The sequence below is a fragment of the Asparagus officinalis genome, chromosome 10 (genome assembly GCF_001876935.1).
Source record: "Asparagus officinalis chromosome 10, Aspof.V1, whole genome shotgun sequence".
Lineage (NCBI taxonomy): Eukaryota > Viridiplantae > Streptophyta > Magnoliopsida > Asparagales > Asparagaceae > Asparagus > Asparagus officinalis.
Genome location: NC_033803.1, coordinates 4,652,359 through 4,679,957, shown reverse-complemented (window position 1 = coordinate 4,679,957; position 27,599 = coordinate 4,652,359). Strand labels below are relative to the sequence as shown.

Below are 27,599 nucleotides of genomic sequence, written 5' to 3'. Positions count from 1 at the left end.
AATCTAACAGAAACTGGAGATGGTATCTATGTGAAATGCGATTGAAACATTGTACCCCAGGTGTCAAAGAAATACTTTGGGGGTATCAAAGTGAAATGGGATTGGAGGTATGCAAAGCGTTAAAAAATACTTACGCGTATCAAAGTGAAAAAATGGGTAAACTTTGGGGGTATAAAAATGAAAATATGGATAAACTTTGTGGTATCAAAGTGAAAAAATGGGCACGCTTTGGGGGTTTTAAAGTAAAAATAACCACAATCATTATCTTATCCTCCTCAACTGATTCCATCCAAGTTCTCCTAGGCTATCTCCAGTCATCCTTTCTCCATAGGTTATAATATTATTACTTCATGACGGTGTCTACAGGAAGTTAAAGAGGTTGCAACCACTAAGTTGACTACAAAAAATCTTTATTGATAGTGAAACTTGAGAACAAGTGTTGGGTTCAGACCTGCATAGCCAACACAAGGATGTAGAGCATGTAATGATATTTCCCCATGACGATAAATTTCATATCCAAACAAGCATGTAACACAGTTACTAAACCAGCAAGCGCCGTGCTGTAAAGAAACAACATATAAGTTCTGATGGGTTGAAATAGTATTTGAAGGATTATAAAATAAAAGTTACTTACGGAGATAGTAAGAATCGGTCAGAGTGGTTAGTGGGAAAGAGTTCAGTAACCCCTTTCCATGTGCACAAGCCCTTGAGCAATTCTTACCTGTGTATATAAATAAGTAACAAAACAATTGAATAACTTGAAGATTATAGATGATTTCATGAAAAAGTAAGGAATCTGATTATATACTTACACAGAAGAGATGGCCAGCTTCTTTGTAATAGTAACTTGAAAGGTTTCTCAACATGCCAGCAATTCGAGCATTATTGGTGCCGGAGCCTATCAAACCCAAGGAGATGATGGCAGCCTGCAGCTCACAAGTTAGATTTGAGTATTGACAAATAAAAATAATGCACCCAGTAGAAAAACATACCATAGACACATCTGCATCTGCATCATGACTCAGCCTGCTTAATGTATCCATTACATTCACCTAATAAAACAAGTTACAAATAAATAATTTAAAACGTCAGCATAACTTTGAGGTGTTATTAGCAACAGAATACCCTGTGTAATATCCGTAAATTCTCACTCATTCCAATTAGCTGTTAAAAATTTAAAACGTGACCAAAATAAAAATTGATGAACATTTAAACTTCAAGTAATACCTTGGGATTGGATATACAGAGCATGCCAAGAGCAAGAGGCACTGCTCGTCTGATGTTCTGCTCTCCATACTGCAAGAGGTGCTCCAGTGATCGGATAGCCATTTCAAGTCCCAGTTCTTCAGCCATGGCAACTAGAGCTATTCCAAGAACAGCGGGTCCTTGATGGGTCTCCCCCTTCTCGAGATGTGGAGCACAATATCCTAGAAGTTTTTGAACCTGAAAGGACAAGTTACTAATATGTCATGTTGAATATTTTTTTCGGAAGTGAGTCATCAGCTACATTGCACTGGTGCTTCTACTGTGACAGTGTCCATCATATGTTGATGCATCTTACATGACACCTCTCAGGCTCCCATTGGATCCTTGCAGGACAATCCTTTGGAGTGTCCTAAGTTAAGGTCCTAAGGACATCTTTGCCATGTGTCTACAATTGAGCACCACATATTTGACATACAACGATATTATTCCTAATGTGTATTTAGTTCCGGACTCTCTGCTGACAATTCTAAAAGGTATTTTTGACCGGACAAATTTTCAAAACCACCCTCTTTGAACATTTAATCCCAAAAAACGACCTGTTTTGAACTTATTTGCAAAAACCGACCTGGTTTCAGCCTTGGCGCTGAAACCAGGTCGGTTTTTGTGAAAAAGCTTCCGAAACTTCCGACCTGGTTTCAGCCTTGGCGCTGAAACCAGGTCGGTTTTTGTGAAAAAGCTTCCGAAACTTCACGGGAGTTGAACTCAGGTCGGTTTTTGTGAAAAAGCTTCCGAAACTTCACGGGAGTTGAACTCCCGTGAAGTTTAGTAAAGCTGTTAAACTTCACGGGGGTTCAACTCCCGTGAAGTTTCATAGTTCAATTTTTTTAACTATGAAACTTCACGGGAGTTGAACTCCCATGAAGTTCAGCAGTTTACTAAACTTCACGGGAGTCGAACTCCCGTGAAGTTTCGAATTTTTTTTTTCAAAAACCGACCTGGTTTCAGCGCTAGGGCTGAAATCAGGTCGGTTTTTGAAAATAAGTTCAAAACAGGTTTTTTTTTTTTTTGATTAATGTGGAAATAGGTTCGTTTTGAAAATTCGTCCATTTTTGACCCTTGTAGAATTTGTAGATGTACTGGATCTTTTTGTACAAGTTACATGTTAAATCATAACATTTGAATATATATAAATAACAATGTCTAAATGTAACATGAAATTATTAGACTCCTATGATGAAAGACACGAAATGAAAGGCTGTCAACTACTGTTTCTACACAAACATATGGATATTTGTCACGTAAGAAGATAATATATTAATACTATGTCATGTCCTAATCTCCGAGGATTTGCTTTGTTACTTGTCGAACACACAGATAGTACCTACTATATATCCATACTCCTAGCTCTACTTAACATTCTTTTTACCCACATATCCATAAACTGTCATGAACTTGTCACATATCCATGCGGTGCAATGTAGATCATTAAGTTCAAGAATGTACCTTGAGTACATTTCCAGTCCCTGCATATGCCATAGATAACAGGGTAACATCACAATGTTTCCTAATCTTCTCATTAAATGTTTTAGAAACCTCTGCTGTAGCCTCAACACTCTCCTGCAGAATACCAAAAACATGTATCCTTTCCATCAAGAAAATAACAGAACCAAATACGAAAAAGCAGAAGCCAAGATTTCATAGTAAGCACGTTTAAGCAGATCCCAAGCATCAATGTATGGGATAAAATGTGAAATGAAAAAATAAAATAAAAACAATAATACTGGCTGGCAAATAATATTTACCTGCTTTCCAAGGTATAGAAGGCCAAGGGCAACAGGGAGCAAGCGAATTAGGGGCTCAGCCATCTCAGCCTCACTACGCTCCATTATAGCTAGTATAATAGTTTGAGCAATCTCTTCATTACAAGAACCAACATACACCAATCCCAGGGTGATTGCAGAAAAAACAAGAACTTCAGGAGGTGTTTTTGGATCTCCCAAGATTTGTGTAAGCCGAACTTTAATCTGTTGTTTCAAAGTACAATAGTCAGCCCATAATAAAAATAAAACCAGTTACAAACGAAATTCCAGGTGCTTTACCTCTTCTTTATGTGAACCAGCATATGCAATGCCAAGTCCCAGAATTGCCCCAATCCGGATGGCTGTATCTTCTTTATGAACATAGTCAATCAAAAGTGCCAGTGCCTGCAAAAGATATATGCATTAGTAATAGGACCCTGTAAGTGAGAAGTGAACTTAGGCTTATGCATGTGGTCTAGTTGGGGGTATGAGAAGTGAGGTGCAATGAGTTACAGGGAAAGACATCCCTTTAGGCCTTCATGTTTGGTTGGAAGTGGAGTGAAGTGGGTGCATCCTTTTCGAGTTCATTTTCTCTCTCCTCGTGTCCACCTAGTTGGGGGGATTATTCTCGCTCCTCATGTCTAGTTCATTTTTACATGTCCCTCACCTCACCTCACCTCACTATACCTTCCCCTCAAAAAACCCTCTACCAAACAAAACATATATTTTTTTGACCCTCCCCTCCCGTCCCTCATCTCCTACCAAACCAAGCCTAAGGTCATTTGTGCCTGTAGAGAAGTAAATTTAACTCACAGGATCGCAGTCGTTCTTGATACCACAGTTGACAATTCCAACACCTAACAGAGCTCCAGCCGCAACATGGTTATCGGTACTGTGAAGATATTTATCAATTTGTGCTAACCCAGAGTCAACATCCCACAAAAGAATCATTCCCTGTTACAATAACAAAGCTCATTAATTTCCAAGTATTTCTGAGAGCTTAATATCATATGACATACAAAAGCATAATCCTTACCAGACTAGCTGCTGCACTTGTCTTCCCATGTTCCTTGTTTTTAAACAACCAACTTCCAGATGATCCACTTGAAGATTCTGACAGAACAGTCATCAGTTTATCCTGCACGTAGGAGTTAAAAAGGATTGATGGATGATTCAATATATTTGGTTTTAGCTATATAATTTTCGCGTAATTAACCGAATCAAGTCTACCTGTCCAAATCCTGCATTCACAAATGCATTCACAAAAGTAGCTGCCAAATTCTGTCTCGCTGAATCTAGACTAGAACTTGTACTTCCACGGCCATCAATCAAGTGAGCCTAAAATTTAGAATGTGTCAACACCCAAAATTAAGAGCATCAGTGCAAAAGAGTGAAAAACAGAGAATCTCGATATACAAAAACCACATACATTTCTATTGTGCATTTAGGCATTTATTCTTCATTATTCCAATAGAACTTCCCATTAAATATTCTGGCATGTGCATGTGCATGCACTTTAACAAAATGGTAGTATTAATAAATATATCATTATTCACTAGCTAATTTGGCTGGTATATATATGTAATCTTTTAATAGATAGTGTCAGTAAATATCTTTTAAAAAATATTGGATTTTATTAGAAGTATCTAAAAAGAAAATAAAAAAATATAAACAACAATATAGATCAATAATCAAACATACACTAAACTTACAGAAGATCCTGTACATGAATCAGTAAACATTAACTGAACAGATCAATATTACCAAAATGCGAACCACGAAACCGAGATTATTGCCCTTCAGCAACGTAACATGTATTAAGCAAACATAAGAGTGGCACATGCACAGTATCAACCCATGATATCATTGATATGTACAAAGGGTGACATGTCATGGATGTTTTTCACTTTAGACCAATAATGCTAAAATACAAGAACAGTTCTGTACAGTACCAGAAAAGGCACAGTTCTATACTAATAATGTATATTGCGTACAGAAATATAAAATATCCATCTAATAAATGTTGCCTACTAGTCAGCGGTATGCATTAGCATTCTGCAGAAATCACAGCCAAACTTGACCTCACTATTCACTAAGAAAATCAGCCAAAGTAAAATCAGTCTTGTATAATATCCAGTACCTTATAGATGTCTTCAGGAGATTTAGGTTCCATGACCTCAATATCACGGGCGAGGGTGAGGTATCCTTCGCTCAATTTAACATTGTTGACTATATCCTGAAGTGCTTCTCTATCATCATCATCTGCAACCATCTCATCATCAAGCTCCAGCACCAAACCCTGGAATCACCAAAAAACATCGTCAATGAACAAAAGCATCAAATAATTACTTCATGAGAAGTAAACAGACAGGTGCTTAACCATAACAAAGATTTATGTTTATACATACAACATGATCAATATAGAAATTAACTAATTGACACAATTTTATCGTGCGATGGTACAGTATAGTATCAGCATTAAGTCTCAAAATATAGATACCATTGAATAAATTTTAGGTAAAAGAATTTTTGAGGATTGAAAGCAGATGAACTCAATATTAGTAGTAATCAATGGTGTTATACTTACATGTCGAGCCACATTATAACAAAATTGCTTCTTCAGCAAGAGATCTTCAGTAGATGTAAATACTTGTTTCACATACTGTTATAAGACAGAATTAGGGGATCATTTCTCATCACATTGAAATTTATCAGCAGCAAGAAGAGTAGAGAAAAAAATGCCAAGCTGACCTGGAGATTGTCAAGAAAGAGCGCAATACGAAGGCCACTTGCCAAGTCTTCAAACTTTATATAAATTGTAAATGCTATGTCAAGTGCTAACATATCATCTGGGCTGGGAAGGAAGCTGTTCGATGATCCACAAATAATTAAACATATGATTCGTACAGAAAAATGTATTCAACAATCACAATATTCAAACGGTACATGTCATACTTTAACATAAACATGGCAGGACACTGTGAATGATCTTATCATAAGTTTAATTAAGAAAAAACAGTAAACATGTGCAGCTAGTTAACTACCTAATCAAACAATATGAAGATGTTTGGGGAATTTATCCTTAGGTTATTTAATTTAAGAATATAACATGGAAATAGCAACTAGGATAAGTGGGACATTTCTTGAGCAAACAAACTTAAAAGTGTGTGTTGATTTAAATTCATTATAAATTTCAGTCTTGACATCAGCAAACTGGCTAGTCCTAATAGCCGCTAAAAAGTAAATGGTCAGCAAAGTGCAAAACAACCATGGAAATGCACATGATCTCACTTTGCTAAATTTCCTCCTTGCATCCTGCGAATGAGATTTAGAACCCAAAATGGTGAAATAATATTCTGCAAGTCATATTTACCAATAAATTAAGGCATACTTATCAATAAATTAAGGTTTCAAACTGTAGTGTTTGGGGAAAATATTAGGGTTACTTCTCCCATAGAGAGGTACCACTTTTATATTAATGCACTCTTACAGAAAAGTCCTTACAACATTAACTAATTAACTCAACACTCCCCCTCAAGATGGGCGATAGATATCAATCATCACCATCTTGTTACAAAAGATATCATACTCTCTAGAACCTAATCCTTTTGTTAAACAATCAGCTAACTGCTCTTCTGATTTCACATAGCTCAAAGTCAGAACTCCTCTATTCAGTTGCTCCTTGATAAAGAACCGATCAATCTCCACATGTTTGGTGCGATCATGCTGAACTGGATTGTTTGCAATATTAATCGCCGATTTGTTGTCACACCAAAGTTGTAAGGAGCTTCTTCTAAACAAGCGCAGCTCAGATAATATGTTTTTTACCCACATCAACTCGCACAGACTAACTGTCATAGCTCTGTACTCGGCCTCAGCTGTAGACCTAGCCACCACATCTTGCTTCTTGCTACGCCAAGATACGAGATTTTTCTAGTATTAAATTAAATATGAGATGTTACCTTTTTTTTTCGTGTTTCTTAAAATTGCTTGTTACAGTTCACTCCTGAAAAACCGCTCCTTTTCTTTGTTTCCCCCTGCCGGTCCTAATCCTGCATCACAATTTTGTGGCTTTCAGAAATTGGGAACCACATAAGTTTTGCATCTTCAAATTTATGCCCATAGTTTCCTCATTTAGTTATGATTTGAACCTTTTCTCAGTGAGAAGCTGATTTGATTGCTTATTATTTCAACGATTTGTAGGTATTGATGGCGTTGGTTTTGGTCTTATTAGGCATCATCAAAGATTGGGAAAGTAAGCATGAACATGAGGAACCTGTTGTTTCTTTTTTTTTACTCTGATATATTAGTAGTTATATGTGTTTCCTTTATGAAAATTTAAATTTGAGTGCAGGATATTTGATGTTTGGTGCTTGCATATTCCGGTTATGGATAGGACACCATTTGAAGGTCAGTTTCTTGCTCCCATTCAGCGAATCCTTATGGGCAATTAAGCATTAATTTTTAATAGAATTTCATTCAGGTTAAGTATGTTCCTTGAAGTAGATAAACTGTTTGAAAATTATGGATTCTGGTCCTCGGATTTGAAGCTAGGTAGTGGAGGATCTGCTTTTGGTCACTGCTTGTCCTTTTTTGTTGAGGGTTATAATTTTCTTGAGAGAGAAAATGAGAATGAATGTGATTCGTGGGGACATGACTGTAGTCGAATTTGGAATGTATCGCCACCGCCTAGATAGTATGAATTGTTTTCGTAATGAGGAAAGTGATTGAAGGGAGAAATCTCTCCTCTTAGGTTAGTCATCAACTATCATCATGTCAAGATGAAGGGGAGACAGGTGAAGCTATGGATTACATATATGTGTTACCTTTTGTTAATTATAGGAACATGTGAAAAACATTGCTGATACATACTCTTTGCCAATTGTTTACAATGGGGACAAAAGGTCCCTGTTCGAAACAGGCCTTTTGCATTAGGTTGGTTTTCAGATTTTGGTGAAATAGAAAGGAATTTTACTAGAACTGTATTAATCCTTGGAGGCAACATAAACTTCTCAGAAGATAAAGAGTAACAAGGGAATGAAACAGGTCAGAATGTTACGTTGGAACAAATTGTGCATCAGATGAATGTAGTATTCAAACGGTTTCTTCAGTCGGGGAAATATCTCATCTCATTACTGAGAACCTTAAAAATAGCTGACAGTTGAATCTTGGATTTCATAGAAGAATGGGCTAAATTATGATTTGTTTTGGCCTGTCAAGATGTAGGTTAGATCATTATTGTGGGTAACTCATCTAGACGTGGAGGCTCTAGTGCTCCTTATTTATGCTTACTATGAAAGTGCATGATATTCATAGGATTTTGCTGCACCACTCACATTGATCTACATGTTATAAAGTTTTTTCAACCAAAAACTGTGCATTTTTTCCCTTTTAGTCATGCACCAAGTGATGACAAATGCATGTCGTTTAATAATGTAACTAAAAGAATATCATTTTCCATAAATTGTAAGATACAAAGCGCGTAATATTAACAATCTGTTGATTGATGTGAATGTAACAGATTGTTCATAACACACCGTGCATCTTGGTAGGTAAGTGTAGAGTTTTGGGGAAAAATATTAGGGTTAAGTTTTCTCTCATAGAGAGATACCCCTTTTATATAAGTGCACTCTTACAAATAGGTCCTTACAACATTGACTAATTACTATCTAAATAACTCAATACTCCCCCTCAAGATGGGCGATAGATATCAATCATCCCCATCTTGTTACAAAAGATATCATACTCTCTAGAACCTAATCCTTTTGTTAAACAATCAGCTAACTGCTCTTCTGATTTCACATAGCTCAAAGTCAGAACTCCTCTATTCAGTTGCTCCTTGATAAAGAACCGATCAATCTCCACATGTTTGGTGCGATCATGCTGAACTGGATTGTTTGCAATATTAATCGCCGATTTGTTGTCACACCAAAGTTGTAAGGAGCTTCTTCTAAACAAGCGCAGCTCAGATAATATGTTTTTTACCCACATCAACTCGCACAGACTAACTGTCATAGCTCTGTACTCGGCCTCAGTCTCTGGGATCATGCATATATCTACTCACCACATTCACTGCATGAGTAATATCAGGTCTCGTATGGCATAGATATATAAGTCGTCCAACCAATCTTTGATATTGCTCTTTACTTACAGGGTCCCCACTTTCGGCACTCATATTATGATTCTGCTCAATAGGAGTAGATGCAACTCTGCACCCCAACATCCCTGTCTCTGAGAGAAGATCCAGAGCATACTTCCGCTGAGAAAGCACTATACCCTTTCGTGACCTTGTAATTTCAATTCCGAGAAAGTACTTCAACTGTCCCAGATCTTTAACTTCAAATTCCTCTCCCAATTTCTTCTTCAACAGTAGGATTTCCTCAGCGTCATCTCCAGTGATTACAATATCATCAACATAGACTGCCAGGATAGTGATACGAGTTTTGGAGTGCCTGTAAAATACAGTATGATCACCATTGCACTGCTTGTACACCCCATACCACAGACTGCCAACCTGAATCTATCAAACCATGTCCTCGGAGACTGTTTTAACCCATACAAAGACTTCTTCAACTTGCACACCTTCCCAGCTACTTGAGAAGTAGTAAAGCCTGGTGGAATCTCCATATATACCTCCTCTTGAAGATCTCCATGTAAAAAGGCATTCTTGACATCTAGCTGATGTAGTGGCCAATTAAAGTTTGCAGCACATGACACCAACACTCTAACCGTACTCATCTTTGCTACTGGAGCAAATGTCTCATCATAGTCAATGCCGTATGTTTGGCTGTAACCTTTAGCAACCAATCTGGCCTTGTATCTGTCGATCTTGCCCTCTGGAGTTTGCTTAACCGTATACACCCACTTACATCCAACAGCACGCTTCCCAGCTGGCAAAGGTACCAACTCCCATGTGTCATTCTTCTTCAAGGCCTGGAGTTCCTCGTGCATGGCATTCAACCACCTAGGATCTTGCTTAGCTACCTGCCAGTTGTTAGGTACAGGCACTGAATGCAACGATGCAATGAATGACTTATATGCAGGTGGAATGGATGCATATGAAATGTAATTCGCAATATCAGTATCCCAATTACCAAACTTAGCTGGAGGTTTTCCAGCATTGACTCTAGAGGTTCTGCGGGGCAAGACAGGAGTATCAGAGGTATCAGGGAAGGAATCGTTACCTATCGACTCAGGTGGAGGAGAAGAGCAAGGCACTGGAGAGGAGGGATTTGGGTCATCAACATTTGTGGGTACTGACACAGGCACGGGAGGCGGCTCATGGGTCTGTTTCTGTCTCCTCGTGTATACTCTCAGCTCCCCCTGACTTTGACTACCAACTCCTATGTCACCACCACTACTCGTCGATGTACCATCACTACTCGGTGACTCAAGAGGACATGGAATCATCCCGACCACAATATCATTCTTATTCTCATTCTCCCCCTCTCTACTAGCATCAGTAGAGTCATCTCCAAACAAGGAACTCAACTCCGTCTTCTCCCCATAAAAAGGTTCAAACTCCCGAAAAATCACATCCATGCTAACAAACAGCCTTCTTTCAGTGGGACACCAACACTTGTATCCTTTTTAACTTGATGAGTAGCCAACAAAGATACATTTAACTGCTTGCGGATCCAGTTTACTCACCATCAACCTGTGATCTCTCACATAACATGTGCATCCAAACACTCTTGGTGGAACAACAAAAACATTTGAGCCTAAAAGCATCTCACATGGTGTCTTCATCCCTAATACTCTTGATGGCATCCTGTTGATCAAATAAGCTGCTGTCATAACAGCCTCACTCCATAAAAACTTAGGCACATTCATTGTCAACATCAATGAGCGTGCCACTTCCAGTAGATGCCTGTTCTTACGCTCAGCCACCCCATTCTGAGCAGGGGTGTCTGGGCAGGTGGTTTGATGAACAATTCCCTGATTAGAGATGAAAGCTGCAAACTCCTTATTGACATACTCAGTCCCATTATCTGTTCGAAGAATCTTCACCTGCACTCCAAACTGTGTCTTCACATAAGCCGAGAAATCTTGAAAACATTTGTAAACCTCTGATTTCTGCTTCATCATGTATATCCAGGTCATACGTGAATAACAATCAATGAAAGTAACAAACCATCTAAAACCACTGATAGAGGTAGTAGGACATGGTCCCCAAACATCAGAATGGACAAGTGCAAATAGTTCAAAACTTTGAAGACCAATCATTCTATAAGTAGAACGAGTATGTTTTCCAAGTTCACATGCATTACAAAATAACTCTTTTCTATCCACTTTCTTCATTAACTCAGGTTCTAATCTATTTAAACTCTCAAAAGATAAATGCCCTAACCGGCAATGTTGAAGCATCGCTTCCGCCTCTGACCCTCCGCTAACAGCAGCAACAATCATTGCTGTCTCCCTGTCCAAATACCAAAGACCATCACGTCTGATACCAGTCCCAAACCTCCTCCCCGTTTCCTTCTCTTGAAAGACACACAAATCTCGATCAAATAACACGGTGTAATTTAATTGATCAATGAGAGAGCTAACTGAGAGTAAGTTAACTGGAAACGAAGGAACATGCAATACTGATGACAAGGTAACATATGAAGTGCAATGGACCGAGCCAGTACCCCTGATGGGTTGGGATGTCCCATCAGCAGTCTGAACTGTCTCAGGATGCATATGCTTACTCGGATAATATAATGCAAACTCACTAGATGTTCCTGTGACATGCCTAGATGCACCTGAGTCTATGATCCAATCAACATGAGTTTTAGTGGATGCAAGTGCCTGAACCTGTGTACCTTTGTTCGCATGAGCATAACCAATAAAGTTACCAAAGCATGTAGTGGTAGCCAGATCCTGGGTGACTTGTCCCTTGCCCTTCGAACTCTCAGCCTGAAGCTTGAACAGACGTAGTTCCTCCAGCTCTGTTATTTCAGCTCCAGTCATCCCAGCAGTAGTCTGAGACTCATCTGCCACAGCTAGGTGAGCAACTCCTTGGCCTACACGCCCCCTGCCTCCTCGACCTGCACGGCCACCAGTCTGACCACGTTCACCCCAGTTCCTTTCCCTGGGTGGCTTAGGGCATATCTGTCTCAGATGCCCTACCTCTCCACAGTTGAAGCACTGTCTAGTCTCCCTTCTGAATCCAGTATTATTCGGGTTGGATACCACCAGTGCAGACTTCTCCCATGTAAGTCCACCTGTTCCAACCTGTAGTCTGATACGGCTTTCCTCCTGTATCATGGCCGAGACTGCTTCCTCCAGTGGTGGGATCTTCGTCTGAGTTAGTAGCAACGTCGTCCTCTGCTCATACGCTGGAGCCAAGCCTCGGAGAAACACCATGGTCCTCTTCTGCAAAGAGGCCTCGCGCTCCTTGCACTCCGGGTCCTTGCAGCTCGCTAGGGGCGAGAAGTGATCGTGATCGAGCCACAAACGTTCTAGCTCTGTGGCGTACTCCTGTATAGTCCTCTCCCTGGACTATAGCACTGATCTCCTTCTCGATCTGGAATACCCTCAGGTTATTCCCCACCACATCGTAGGTCCTCCTCAGTGGTGGCTTTGTCGAGCCCTCACCCGCTGACAACCTCATCAGTTGCATCAGAGTTGAGATCTCCTCAGGATTCAACTTCTTGATGATCTCCTCCATCGAATTTCTGCCAGTCTCCGTCATCGATCCAACTTGTATTCTTGTTGTGCGCAGCGAAAATTTCGACAACACTTCGACAGCACAACAAGATAGATAGATCAACAAGAATTCATGTTTCACCAAGGAAACAAGAATCAGAAGCAAGATAACTCAACAAAGTGAGATATCAGCTCTTCCTCTCATCAGTTCTAAGACTGACCTGTCGAGGGAACCTAAGTAAACTATTACAAATCAAGAACCAAATAGATCTAACAGCGGAACCAAACTACTCAATCACCTAATACAGACACATCTTTTAATCACTGTTCATCTTTCTCTTCTCCTTAAACAAAATTCCCAAATCTGAAAAATACAGACCCATCTTTTAATCACTATTCATCTCTCTTCTCTCCTTAAACAAAATTCCCAAATCTGAAATTGCTCTCCCAAAAACTCTCTCCCCCCCCCAAAAAAAAGGAAGACTAATCATGAAGGCCTCTCTCAAATCCCGAGTGCAGACGACCGCGACCACTGGTTTCCACGCTCACCGCACCACACCAGATCGACCTCGACCTTCGAACAGGTAAGCTTCGTCCACGCTCCCTCGGATTTGTTTGGAGCTGAAGAGGGAGGCGGCTAGTTACTTAGCTCTGATACCATGTAGTGTTTGGGGAAAATATTAGGGTTACTTCTCCCATAGAGAGGTACCACTTTTATATTAATGCACTCTTACAGAAAAGTCCTTACAACATTAACTAATTAACTCAACACAAACTGCCACTGATATGACTGTTTGACAATTGTCCACTTCCATCTCAACAGGAAAAGATATGACAACAAGCTGAAGGAGCACATGGACAGTCGTAGATTTCTCTTAGAGCTTCCTTTGCATGATAGGTAATCTGAATATACCAGGATTTTTTTCCCTATCAAGATGGATGTAAAGCTTTTATTACACGTTTAGTACTTATCAAGGTTCATGCAAAAGAACAATCATTATTCCAACACATTTCACAGGCTTCAGGAAGTCACATGTAGTCTCAGCACAAAAAGTCTGCATATGCAGTACGTAGATCCAATTCATGACGGGACATATAATTCAACTGTGAATACTCAAAACAATTTCTCAACTGAAATTCCACAGCTTTTCAACAAAAGGTCTCCCTTCAAGAAAAGCTCCATGTAAGCATTACCTTTTAGTCTTTAGTTTAAAGCATAAGATAAGAAAATCAGAAAGTTTATATTTATAAAATTCTTAAAACAGTAATTATTGGTTATAGCCAAGGAACAGAATGATACTGTGTTGTTTCAGATGCACAAATCTAGTCTGGTACCTTATCCAGCATCCCTCTAAGAAATAATAACATCCAGATGATCATGCACTTATTTATCAAGCAACATAGACATCCCTGCAGTGAACAGATCCAGGATTTGTTCTATACTTTAAAGGTGAAGATACATTTTACTGATTCAATATTTTAATGTGCAGGTCAAAAGTCAGAAGAGCAACATTGCCAAAAATTAATAAACTACACAGTTCAACCGGACCCTTCTATAAGCAAAGCAGGTAATAGTAAGAGAGAAAAAATAACGCCCAATTTGAGAATATGTGTCATCACATACCTAGAAGAGCTTATAAGATACAAGCAAGTCCTCTTGTAGTTTGTTTTGTCTACATGCTCAACTAGCAAATCAAGGTCTTCAACCTGCAATGGTATAAAATAAGTTCAATATATGCAGCTGAATTTACATAAAAATGAACAAAAAAGCATGTACTTACCTCCATTAAAAGATCTACAGCTTCTGGCTCTGCATTATGCTGCACATATTTAACAAACCATTAATAAATGAATCATCAACCGGCTGGCCTAATTATGCCAATTGAATGGCTAATGACTATAAAAACTAACAAGATTATCAAACTTGATAAAGATGAAGTTAAAAGCAATTGAGACCCAGAAGAAGGCTGTACCTTCATGTGAAACGCAACAATCTGTTGCACAAGCTCCATCAAAGCATCTATGGGCATGTCATCATACTGCTTTTAAGAAGAAGAAGAAAGGTGATCAGCATACGCAATTCAGATATCTGGAGTTCACAGACACTGACACAACCTATTTGGAATAAATACCATGAAGAATGGAATATGGAACTAAATTATTTGCACTTCTTTCTGGATGTATGTTGGCTAGTCTATATAACACATCATCTCTAAAACATTAGTGGTGAAATGTACATCTTCTCTTTGTAAAAAATAAGTTATAAATTAGATCAACCATGACAAACAAGCTAAAGCATGTACATCAGATATTCATCTTTCACGCTCTTTGGAGCTAAAAAATACATCCTACCAGGATTAACACCATGGCAGATCTCAATATTGTGATTTATAAATATCTCGAATCCTGAAATTTCTTAGATGCCTCGTACCCAAGTACATGAATAGTCATTGAGTTACTGGATGCAAATAAGAATGTCAATAAAAGTTTATCAAATCAGGAAAATGTACAGACTACGCAGGTTAGAGGAAAAAGTCAACAAAGAGTTCGTCAGGTTGGACAAATACAAAAGATTTACATACCATTCTCAAAAAAAGATGAAAACTTAACAAATGTCTACTCGAGATAAAAAAAAATTTAAGTGCACTTGACATATCACAGTCGTCTGTCTGGCGTCCAAGTGACTGAAAGAATCAGAAATACATGTCATTGTCTTTAAACATTTTCAATTTGTCTAAAACTTCAAGCGTTTAAACAACCCGTGGTATTATAATTAAGTGTGAAACTTGCCCTTCTAACAAAGTGTTTCTGGAAAATGACTTCTAAGGAACTAGAAACAAGCAAAATATTAAGTTCAAGTGTTTAATATGAAGCAAAAAATGTAGAATATGCATCTGAATATCAAGGGACGTGAGAATAATATGTAAGTTACACGTGGAAAATATGAATAGAGTTCAATGAAGCTCCATTTGTAAAATATGCATTAAGTGTCCTGCAATTCTCAATGTCCAATACATATTGGACAAAAAAAAGCAGAACGACTGCCAAGTGTTCGAGCTTCATAGTCACGAAACCAATTGAGTAACATAAAGCTCTGTCCCATCTGTTAAATGCGTACAATTAGAACGGAATTTCAAAAAATATCCAAAAGCTTTAAACAAACCTGACGCTTTGCAAACTCTTGTGAAATTTCTCCAGCAAGGTTCCTAATATATCAATATTTCAATATTAGAAAGGTGAAATGTATATACAATATTTCATATTTTCATCAATGTGATCAAATATTCACAACACAGAAGATACTCATCGAAAAGTTGAACAAGGCTTCATACTTATTTTGTAACTAGTTCTTAACATTAGTACTTCCCTGATGAAATATTCGAGATTTTCCGACTATATCATGTAAGTTTGTGTTATACTCTCTACTGGGTGCAGAACAAAATATTACGAGGATATATATGTAAGAAATGTATGATTAAAAATGTGCAAGGAAATGGATGATGAAGCACATGCATGATTAAAATAAGTACTTATGTCTCAAGATACAACAGTTTCTTAATAGATACAACAGTTTCTTAATAGCTAGAATAATAAAAGAACTTGAAATTCTCTGGACTGATAGGAGAATTAAGAAAACAAGGAAATTGCAGAAGAGGGGGCTCTCTAAGATGAGGTTGGTCTCAATTCAAATCCCGTGCGTTCAGAACAACATCCACAAAGGCTATACTGATTCCTCAAAAGAAAGGGGAAAGGAAAAGAATGTTCATGCATTAAAAGAATTAATGTTGTGGCTCAGTACTCACTCATTACAAGAGAAAGTTCTTTACACATATTACACACAAGAATATTGAACTGTGCAACAGCATAGATTTTAACGACAATTGCTCTGCATTAAGTTGTTCTGTGGACGTGGGACCACAGTTTTGCAGGAAGCACATTCTACATGTTTATTCATTTGATTGTGATATACTGTTGTTTTAAAAAAAATTCACCTTTCAAGGTTAGAGGACGTAATTAAGGGTATTACTTAGCTAATCTAGATAAGGAGAGTTGTAGGTCTTTTTGAGATATGACTTACTGGGCAAGTGCGCATGAAACAAACAAAATTACAGTCTGATTGCTAAACCCCTCGCAAGTTGGGGTTAAACAGGTGAAATAATAATAACAATAAGTACTTATTCTGCACTGCTTCTCTGCTTTCACACAAGTCTACAACTTAATGAATAAACTAAAAGGAAGAAGAAAAAAAACCGCAGAAAACTCGCAAAAAGAGAAGTATAGAAGAGAGAAGGAAAGGAGAAGAAAATAGTGAGAAGAAAAAGACTTCCTTTTAAGAGAATTGGATCTAGGGGAAAGGGTTGACTGCACAGTGCCTGCAGCAGCTCAACACTGTCACACTGAGCTCATCACAAGTTTCATCTACTGTTGTCATCAGTCTCACCACCTACAGCTATAGCTTTTCGAAAAGAATAATGAAAGAAGGCCAAATCCCCTCTCTATTTAGTTTAGCGGATCAACCATGACATTAAGAGACCCATTTATCATTCAGAAAAGAGCAGCACATAGATAGTCTCAATTGCAGCATACTGCAGCCAATATACCTAATTTGGAAGTTGCAACCCTCCACCCCCCACACCCAACCCGACCCCACCCCACCGCAAAAAAAAACCAACTACCCTCAAATTGAAGGTATTGCAATTCATCAATTTCAAAATCCTTCCTCCAGCTACAGTAATCACTAGCTCAAATTATATATATATTTTAACATATATTTCCATTTGTAACGCAAAGGGACATACTCATTGTTTTTTCAGATACGAAACTGAGAATGATGACCACAATGTTGACGGTCGATTGTCAAATGAAAACTAGTAAGCAACAATTCAGTCTGTATAATATATAATACGGAAAAACATTCATTAGTGCTATAAGATAACTCCTGCAGAAAATGTCAAAATGTAGAAAAAAGCCAGCTGACCTTGCTTTAAACTCGTATACAGTTAGTTACAAGTATATATAGAAAGTAAATTAAAAGCAACTTCACAATTTATTGCATATTGTTTATTGTTTAAATAAAGCAAAAGAAATAACAATTTATCACCACATTGCTAGTATCAGCTACACCAAGCTTAACAACAGACGGTGGCTTATCCCAGAAATTATACTAGAAGCCATAAGCTTGCTCTCTAGTGGATTATTAACTGCAGCCAGTGTTTACAAAACTCGTTATATAACCCGTTATATCCTGTTTTTGTAACTTGATGGTGCCCTCTTGTTAGGTAACACACCCATTTAATCATGAAACTGCTTAACCCAGAAAAACATGTTATATTGCGTTAAATGTGTGTTACATTGTATAACCAGTTAACATAGGTTTTTTAGGTTAGATTGCAACGCGTTGATGCATATCCACCGTCCAAATCACTTAAACCCTACCCCTTTTAATCCCATGATCCTATTCTCTTCCTGCAAATATGCAATCTCTTCGCCTCCTCCAATCCAAACCCTAGCTCTTTGCTCCTCTGAAACTCCTCCGGCTATTGGCAGCTTTTGTGACTCCGATGAAGTAATTTTTTTATTTTTCAGTTATGTATCGGGCATCTCAGTTTATATCCTTTAAATAAATAGTGATTCTGAAATTATCTTCTAAATTCCTATCTTTTATATTGACAATTTGCTATCATATCGAACTTGTTGCTCCATTACTCTATCGTTCTACATAATTTTTTAAGATCTGTTACACAATTATAGTACCGAGATTAATTAGTGGGTTAATTGTGTTGGTTAGATAATTATTTTCAGCTATTACTTGATCTTGATTAGGTTTTAGTTTTTAGTTTTTAGTTAATACTAGAGTTTGTAAAATTAAGTTCACGCGCAATCTCTGTATATGCCAAATTTCTTACTGTTGTTACATAATCACGTTCAGTTTGGTTGATGTAGTGAACTTGATCGGGAATTAGAATATTTTTGTGAAGTTAAAAACTCAAAGAGTTAGAAGGTTTTAGACTTGTTCTTATTGCTTTAAACTTGACAAGGTTAACGTATTTGATCATTTTATGATGCTTTTTGGAATGATTGTTAGTCATATATGACTAGCTTTTGTCAAGAAATTGTGATATTGTACTTTTATATTTGATAATTGTGATGTTATGTTTGAAAAATTTGACGACTCTAAGTATTAAAGTTATTATGAATTGTTAGTATAAATATCTAAATAATTAATCAACAATATAACCTACGTTATGCATTACATTTTTTTCGCTTTTTCCTTAACCCTTAACGGGAGGCCAAGCGTTACACAACTCATTTTCGTTATTTTCAACATTGACTGCAACAGATAGTATGTTACAACCCCCTTCCAAATAAATAGTTTTAATTATCACTCAATTCTTAAGTATGCCTCACTACTTATAACCAAAAAATAGAAGTATTTCAAATATTATGATAGTTTCTTTTTTCTTTTCTTTTTTCCCTTTTTTTAGAAGATATGAGAAGTGCTTTAATAACAAACAATGTGCAATGCAGATAAAAATTGGGAGGAGATGCTTACCGCACATATTCATGACCCCAGGAACCAATATCGCCCTCAGAACCCAGTAACCTGTATTTCAGGCTCTCCTGAAAGAGGCATGAAAAACAAATTGAGTTGAGATATAAATAGAAAGAAAATGCAACACGCTCAGATGTCTGATGTATTATGCCTGCACAAGTTTGTCGTGTTCTATGTGGATACCTCATGAAGCTGTTAACAATGTCACTAAATAGATGGAAAAGTCCAACAAATGTAACTTTGTTTTTCATTACATTCATAGTAATCAATATAAACCAAATTCACTTCTCTCAAGCCTAATAATAAATAACAATCATAACTCTAGAGAAGATTCAGGACATATACCCTTTCCCCTTCAGCGGACATGGTCAATGCCAACACAGATAATATGTCTGCAAGGTATTTCTGCAATTAAAGACAGATGATTAGTGATTACCAAGTAATTATATCACACCAAATTTCAGACTAAAACACCATGTACCTTTAAGTCAGATTCTGCCATAGTTTCAAAATATGCTTTAAGAGTCCCATAGTGGGGACGGAGGAACTTCAGAGGTTTAGGAACAGACGTCATTGAGCTAGTTGAGGTACGGATTTCCTGCCTGATGAAACACAACTCCATCAACAACTGAGATCAAGTGTCAATCAAGAAAAGCATAAAGATAGACCCAAGCTTCGAACTTTAGACAAGTTGGTTACTCACTCTCCTTGTAGAATAATGAAATTATGGAATTCATGAAATCGAGAATGATGTGAAGGACAGCAAGGGTTGTATTCCACGAATTACAGTAGTATGTTTTCCCAAGTCCACTATTTGTTTGTTTGAAATGAGGGGTTTGAGTTCCATAATGAACTTGAGTTACTTTGCAGTGTAAAGTGGAAGTGACTCTCAAGCTAAATGAATTATCATTCATAGAATCTACCAAATTATGGGTCAAAAACATCTCTTCACGCACCCACAATCTTCTCCTACCTACTTCCCCTCTCTAAGACTTAACTTGGCAATTTAAAGTTCAAACAAAAAACAGATAATTACATCCACGTTAATAACTAGCTCTCAGAAGCTAACAATCAAAGAAAAAGTTTGCCTAAAAAAGAAAAGAAAAAAAGAAGAAAAAAAGAACAAGATATTAATAATCCCCTAGAAATTATTACGTAGTTAAAAGATCATCTAGGAGGCAACCTTACCTTCCAATAGATGATATGGTAACTATGACATAAATGATGTTCAAATAAATGGAGAGAAGTATTGTAGTAATTCGAAATGCATCTGACTTGATAGAAACCTACCAGGTGCACTGGAATTGACATTCCATGATTAATTTGATGAAGTGGAAGAGGACACGGATGGGAGTTGATGCAACTAAAGAGACTCTAGCAACGAATAGTATAAACCTTATTGCATTGATGAAATATGTCAAACTTCAATTCCTCCACTGTGGTAACAAGTAGTGCCAGTATAATCTCTTAGTATATTAAGCCTGTGATGTGATACCCGATATGTCCACTTTTATAAATCCTAATATTGTACCTGGTCAACTCATATTCCAGAGAAAAACATAACCTGTTTCAGTTCACGTTCAACAAATTAAATGGTTTTGGTGTGTGTTTGTATGTGTGCAACTACTGCCGCCTTTAATTAAAGAGATCGTAATTATTAGTTTTTGTATGTGAGTTGTGAGATAATGTGTTCGAAATTTTTTTGAATTTGTTGCATCACTCGTCTATACAGGAACAACAAAAACAACAAAGCACTTATCACAAATGTTTAAAGTCGGCCACATGAATCCTATTCTTCCATTCCGTTCTACTTTGGGTCACCTCCTTTGTTAAGTTAACCACTATCGTACCACGATGCTATGCTAGGTTAACCTATTATAGCTTAACAACTTCAAACGAACAGTTAGTGAATTGTATTTCTGAAAACATGATAACTCAAAATCTAAATACTAAAACATCAATTGTTGTGAAATTATCAAAATGCACCCTATAACAATCAGCTTTATTATTTCCCGGTATTGTAAATCTAACTTTCCCAACCAACAAGTAATGAAAGAGGCACGAATAATTACGATCTCTTTAATTAAGTTCAACAATAATCCTTAGAAACTATCGGTATTAAACATAATCCTTACTTCAACAAAATGCAGTTAGGGCTTAGAAAGAAAAATTGCCAAATTTAGAAACCCTAGAACTCATTCATGGGGAAAAAATACCTCATACTCTCAAGAGCCAGCTTCTGAACCCCAGGATCCGAATCCTGAACTCGCTCAACATACAGCTCCAACTGCTGCCTCAAAGCCAAATCCTCATCCGACTGAAAAAGAGACCACAGATCCAAAATTGATAAGGACGCACAGAAACGAGAAGACAAAAAGATGAAAATCTTTCAAGAGAAGGGATCGATTACTCACCAGATCTTCCTCTTTTTTCTCGTCTTTCTTCTTCTTGAGATCCTTCGCCGGCGGTTTGGCGCCGGCCTGCTCGGCGTTGGAGGAGTTGCTAGGGTTTTGTTCAGCGGCCATGGCGATTGAAGGAGATGAACGAAGAGACGACGAAACCCTAGAGAGGTTTTTAACAGAGTTCGATGGAGGGGTAATAATTAATTAAGAGGAAAATTAAAAATGGAGACTATTGGAGTGGGCTTTTATAAGTCGGTTTGGACTTAAGATCAAGAAAGGTATATTTTTGGGACATATAGTGAAATATCCTAATGACGAAGTTAGGCTTATTTTCAATTTGCCACCCAAAAGTTTTACCTCTTTTGCACTTTAATACTCCGTAACATTTATTTTAATCGCTTTAATGCCCAAGATTCTAATTTCATTTCATTTGGATGCCTTAGTCCAAATTTCGTTATTATTATTATTATTTGTTATACTTGTGTTGCATTGAGGCGCATTTTAACCAAATGTCAAGGATACAAGCGATCAAAAGTTGCCGGTAGTAGCGAACGGGATATTTGCATGCTCAACAGAAAGCACGTGATGTTAAGTTATCAAAAAAGCTAATAACATGTATAGAAGAGCATCAAATGGATTAGGGTTGAAACTTGGGGTATCAAATTGTTGAAAAAACACTTACGGCATCAAAATGTAAAAAGGGTAAACCCTAGGATATCAATGTGAAAATAAATAGGAATGCTTTCTTAATTTCGTCATGTTAAAGTAAGAGAGAGAGAGAGAATCTTGGGTAAATTTCCCTTGAATTGAATATTGAGTGTGCACATATATTTATACAAGTAGAGGAGTGTGAGGTTTGTTCTCCCAAGCAATGTGGGACTAAAACCCACTACAATACACTATTATCAACAGCCCCCTTCAAACTCATGTTGGATCAAACAAAGTGAGTTTGCGTACAAGAAACTGGAACCGATGAACAGGTAAGGCCTTTGTGAAGAAATCTGCAAGCTCGTCAGCGGATGAAACATGAGGAAGTAGAATTGTCTTGTCCTTGATAACTTGGTGACGGACAAAATGAGCGTCGATCTCAATATGTTTGGTCCTTTCATGAAATACTGGATTATTAGCAATCTGGATGGCACTCTTATTATCACAGTAGAGAGGAGTAGGAGTCGTAACAGAAATACCGAAATCACTGAGAAGGCGACGAAGATGAATAATCTCTTTAGCTGTTGTGGACATTGCACGATACTCTGCCTCAGTACTGGAAAGAGCAATAACATCTTGTTTCTTACTTCGCCAGGAAATAAGGGAATCACCAAGAAATATACAATAACCTGTGGTAGACTTTCTGGTAGTTGGATCACCAGCCCAATCAGCATCAGAATATGCACAAAGCTCTAACTTAGATGTAGCAGGAAACAAAAGTGAGCGAGTGCTAGTACCCCGGAGGTACCGAAGAATCCGTAATAAGACAGCATAGTGTACAGAACGTGGGGCACTAACAAATTGACTGACAATACCAACAGCATGAGAGATATCTGGTCGAGAGATGCACAAATAGACCAACTGACCAACAAGATGTCGATATCGGGTAGGATCAGATAGAGGCTCACCGTCAGTAGAGCAAAGTTTGACATTCTGCTGGAGTGGAGTATCGACAGTTGTATTATCAGTTAACTCAGCTTGATTTAGAATATCTGAGAGATACTTCTGTTGAGACAGTAATACACCCCGCGGGCCTTGAGAAATTTCTAGACCAAGGAAATACCGAAGAGATCCAAGATCCTTCATGTGGAACTGTTGTTGCAACTGAGATTTTGCGTATTGTATACCTGTCATATCATCACCTGTAATGATCATATCATCTACATAGATGAGTAATAAAACCCTGCCACGCGATGTAGTGCGAACAAACAGAGAAGCATCTTGATGACTTTCTATAAAGCCCGCTTTGAGCACAACATCGCGAAAACACTCAAACCAAGCGCGGGGTGCCTGTTTGAGACCATAAACAGCACGACGAAGGAGACATACATGTCCCGGAGGAATATTTGACCCTGGAGGCGGTTGCATATATACGGTCTCTGATAAAGAGCCATGAAGAAAAGCATTTTTGACATCCATCTGGTATAAGGGCCAACGATGAGCAGCAGCGACCGCAAGGAGAGTACGCACAGTGGGCATCTGAGCAACAGGAGCAAAGGTCTCCTCATAATCAATACCTTGTTGCTGAGTAAAACCTCTAGCCACTAAACGAGCTTTTCGACGTTCAATGGTGCCATCAGGACGAAACTTGACCTTATAAACCCATTTACTGCCAACAAGAGAGATCCCAGGAGGACAGGGAACAATATCCCAGGTATGAGTTTGCTGAAATGCTTGAAATTCCTCAGCCATAGCTTGTCGCCACTCTGGAATTTGAACTGCCTCTTGGAAGGACTTTGGCTCAACAATAGTATGAATGGCAGCAAGAAAGTTATGAAAGATAGGTGAATAAGAAGTAACAGAAGCATACCGGGCAGGCATGACATGTGGGCGTTTGCCTCGACGAAGAGCAAGAGGAACCTCAGGCGGGGGAGATGCTGGCGCAGGTGCATGAAGATCAACAGTATTTTCTGGAGTGAGAGTTGTGTCCACAGGATATGGATTAGATGGTGTAAGAGAAGACTCAGGTGAGGAAGAGTCAACAGAAGGAGAGGGAGAGATGTCAGGGAGATCTCGAAAGGAAAATTGAGGTGAAGAAGTGGGTGATGCAGTGGACGGGGAAGCATGATCGGTAGAGTGGAGGAAATTAAAGTCATCAGAAGTAGAATAATATGGAGAATCCTCTTCGAACTGAACATGACGAGATATATGAACTCGACGAGTTGCGGGATCATAACAACGATAACCTCGATGTTCTGAACTAATTCCTAAATAAACACAAGAAACTGCTCTGGGAGACAATTTATCACGTTCGTGAGATGGCAGAAAAACAAAACATCGACAACCAAAAACGCGAACTAGATCATAACGGGGAGGATGAGTATAAACACGACTATAAGGAGTAGCACCGGAAAGAGAGCTAGATGGAGTGATATTAATGGCATGAGTCGCGGTGAGAATAGCCTCAGCCCAGAAACGACGAGGAACAGAGTAAGAAATGAGCATTGATCGGGCAGTATCGAGGATATGACGATGTTTGCGTTCAGCAACACCATTTTGCTCATGAGTGTAGGGACATGACTGTTGAAAGATAGTCCCATGAGAGGACATGATAGAGCGCATGGCAGAGGATAGGTACTCTTTGGCACAATCAGAACGAAAAACTTTAATACGAGATTGCCATTGAGTGAAAATCATAGCAGTGAAGGCTTGATAAGCAGTAAGTACGTCAGAGCGATTCTTAAGTAGGTAAACCCATGTAAAACGAGAGAAATCGTCGATAAAACTAACATAATATAAGTAGCCAGATGAAGAAGGCAAAGGAGCTGGCCCCCAAATATCAGAATGTACTAAATCAAATAAGGAAGTGGATACAGATGTACTCATTTTAAATGGTAAAGCAGTGAATTTAGCCAATTTGCAACCAGCACATGACTCAATACTAGAACTAGATGATACAGGACCAAGTACTCCAGACTGAATAAGACTCTCCAGCCTTTTATTACACACATGACCAAGTCGTCTATGCCATAAATTGGCAGGAAGCGAGGTAGAGGGTTTTGACGAACAAAGAGAAGCAACAAGAGAACGTGGACGTATGGACTCTGGAAGGTGAAGATATTCCAGAAAATACAGTTTGTGCCTCCTACGACCCGCCCCAACCGTCTTGCCCGTCTGTGGATCCTGCACAATACAAGTATCAGAAGAAAATGAGACAAACAGGCCCGCCATGCATAAAGAGCTAATAGAAATTAAATTCAAGCACAATTGTGGAGCCACATAGACGGGACCAAGTGTTAGACGACCAGATGGATCATTTTGTGGGGTAATAGAGCCATACTGAGTAATGGACAATGGTTGTCCAGCAGCTGTGTAGATAGGAGGAAGAGAGGATGAAGTAAAGACAGAGGATAAAAGTGAGGCATTACAAGTCATATGAAAGGAACAACCAGAGTCAAAAATCCAGAGATCATTCATACCAGAGACTGAAGGATTAGCTGAAGAACCAGCAAAATGCATACCAGAGAGTTGTGCGGCGGATGTAGAGGTGATATGTTGAAAAGCATCAAGTTGACGGCGAAGACTTTCAATAGCTTGAATAGTAGAGTCTGAAGTAGTAGAAGGTATAGCATTGGCCAACAATCCTGGTGTACGAGAGGGTTGAGACTGAGGGGGTCGCCGACCACGTCCAGTACCTGAGGAACGTAACTCAGGATGAAGCTTGAAGCATGTCTCAATGCGGTGTCCTTCCTTCTTACAATATTTGCAAGAGAGCTTAGATCGAGCCTGTGGAGAGGGAGCCTGTGGAGAAGTATAATTCATAACAGGAGCAGTGACAGGTACAGACAAAACAGTCTCGAGTGAAGAGGTAGGAGTGTCTGTTGACAAATTGAGTCGTGCTGTCTGCTGCCGGGTCTCATAAGCAGTGAGAGCTCCCATAACTGAGGCCAAAGTCGGAAATTGAGGCTGGTGAAGTAGTTGATCAGCCATAGTTGAATATTCAGGAAGGGACTGAAACAATTGATGCACCTCATGCCGTTCGTACCAGGCTAGCCAGTCTTCATATGTGGAATTACGTCCAGGAAGCATGGAGCGTAACTCTGTCCAAAAAGCTTGCATTTGTCCAAAATGGGACTGCAGAGATGAACTACCTTTGCGTTGTAGAGAAATGCGTTGCAGAAGATATGCCTCCCGTGCACCCGAGCACTCAGTGAAACGCTCAGTGAGACGAGTCCACATGGCCTGAGCAGAGGGAAGCGAGCCAATCTCGACAGTGAGACCAGAGCCAACACAGCGAGTGAGATAATCCATAACACGAAATTCCTGCAATTGCCACTCTGAACTCTCCTTGACATAGAGAGCACGAGCAGTCTGAAGATCGACATCACCACTGCCAGAGGCAATAGTACTGGATGAAGCAACAGTGCTGATGGACGGTGGAACTGGTCCCGTACTGGTGAGATGATCAAGCAAACCAGCGCCACGCAAGGCATTGGTGACAATGGTGGACCACCCTGCCCAGTCACTTTGATCATTGAGGGGCAAAGGTGGTTTGGGAATCTTCTCTGAAGGAGCCATAACAGCAATCTTGAGACGTTAAGATGTCGAGATGCTGTTACTAATGTCGTTCGTTTGAGGCCGAGAGACGGCTTGAAACGACGATGCCGTTAATTTGAGACCGAGAGACGGTCTTGAAACGACAATGCCGTTAAAATAGAACCCGAAGGTTAGAATGAAACCCGAAGGTTTAAAATAGAACCCGAAGGTTAGAATGAAACCCGAAGGTTTAAAATAGAACCCGAATGTTAGAATGAAACCCGAAGGTTTAAAATAGAACCCGAAGGTTAAACGAGAACGCGAAACGCGTTAAGAAGCCGCAAAACGACAAGGCCAAAATATCTGGCAGATGAACGCCAAATAATTAAAAATAAAAATAAAAAAAATAAAACATTAAACGGCTGCAAAGCAATAAGGCCAAGATTTGGCAAAAGAACGCAAAAGCGTTAAAAAATTTTATTGAAAGGGAAATAGCCCTAGCTCTGATACCATGTTAAAGTAAGAGAGAGAGAGAGAATCTTGGGTAAATTTCCCTTGAATTGAATATTGAGTGTGCACATATATTTATACAAGTAGAGGAGTGTGAGGTTTGTTCTCCCAAGCAATGTGGGACTAAAACCCACTACAATACACTATTATCAACACGTCAGAAAATTTTCTTCCCAGTGAAAGACTTTTTTTTCATGAACCTTTAGTTTCAGAGCATCTCCAACACGGACCTAGTTGGTAGTCTTTGTTGGAGAGCTCTCAAGACCTCTCAAAACCATGGCCCACCGTTTTCAATGTCATATCACATGTGAG

The 27,599-nt window shown here is 38.7% G+C and overlaps 1 protein-coding gene across 1 annotated transcript; it reads right to left on the bottom strand.

Annotated features, from left to right (window-relative positions):
• LOC109826250 (26S proteasome non-ATPase regulatory subunit 2 homolog A-like) lies at nucleotides 459-21,808 on the bottom strand. The gene is made up of 23 exons (XM_020393259.1): nucleotides 21,606-21,808; nucleotides 21,408-21,508; nucleotides 19,673-19,793; nucleotides 19,537-19,596; nucleotides 19,192-19,259; nucleotides 15,802-15,844; nucleotides 14,612-14,677; nucleotides 14,420-14,458; nucleotides 14,263-14,345; nucleotides 5,757-5,871; nucleotides 5,593-5,667; nucleotides 5,146-5,304; nucleotides 4,236-4,343; nucleotides 4,042-4,143; nucleotides 3,819-3,959; nucleotides 3,306-3,410; nucleotides 3,009-3,230; nucleotides 2,710-2,823; nucleotides 1,228-1,443; nucleotides 993-1,052; nucleotides 813-926; nucleotides 635-721; nucleotides 459-560 (listed from the first exon to the last, which is right to left on the bottom strand). Exons 1-22 carry the CDS (start codon nucleotides 21,714-21,716, stop codon nucleotides 677-679), a joined length of 2,268 nt encoding a protein of 755 aa, XP_020248848.1. The 5' UTR covers nucleotides 21,717-21,808; the 3' UTR covers nucleotides 459-560; nucleotides 635-676.

Coding starts and splice junctions, on each gene's coding strand:
- LOC109826250 (XM_020393259.1), bottom strand. CDS start 21,716: ATGGCCGCTGAACAAAACCCTAGCAACTCCTCCAACGCCGAGCAGGCC. Junction 4,144..4,235: donor TGAATGCAGGATTTGGACAG/GTAGACTTGATT, acceptor TCCTACGTGCAG/GATAAACTGATGACTGTTCT. Junction 1,053..1,227: donor TCTGTATATCCAATCCCAAG/GTATTACTTGAA, acceptor TTGTTTTATTAG/GTGAATGTAATGGATACATT.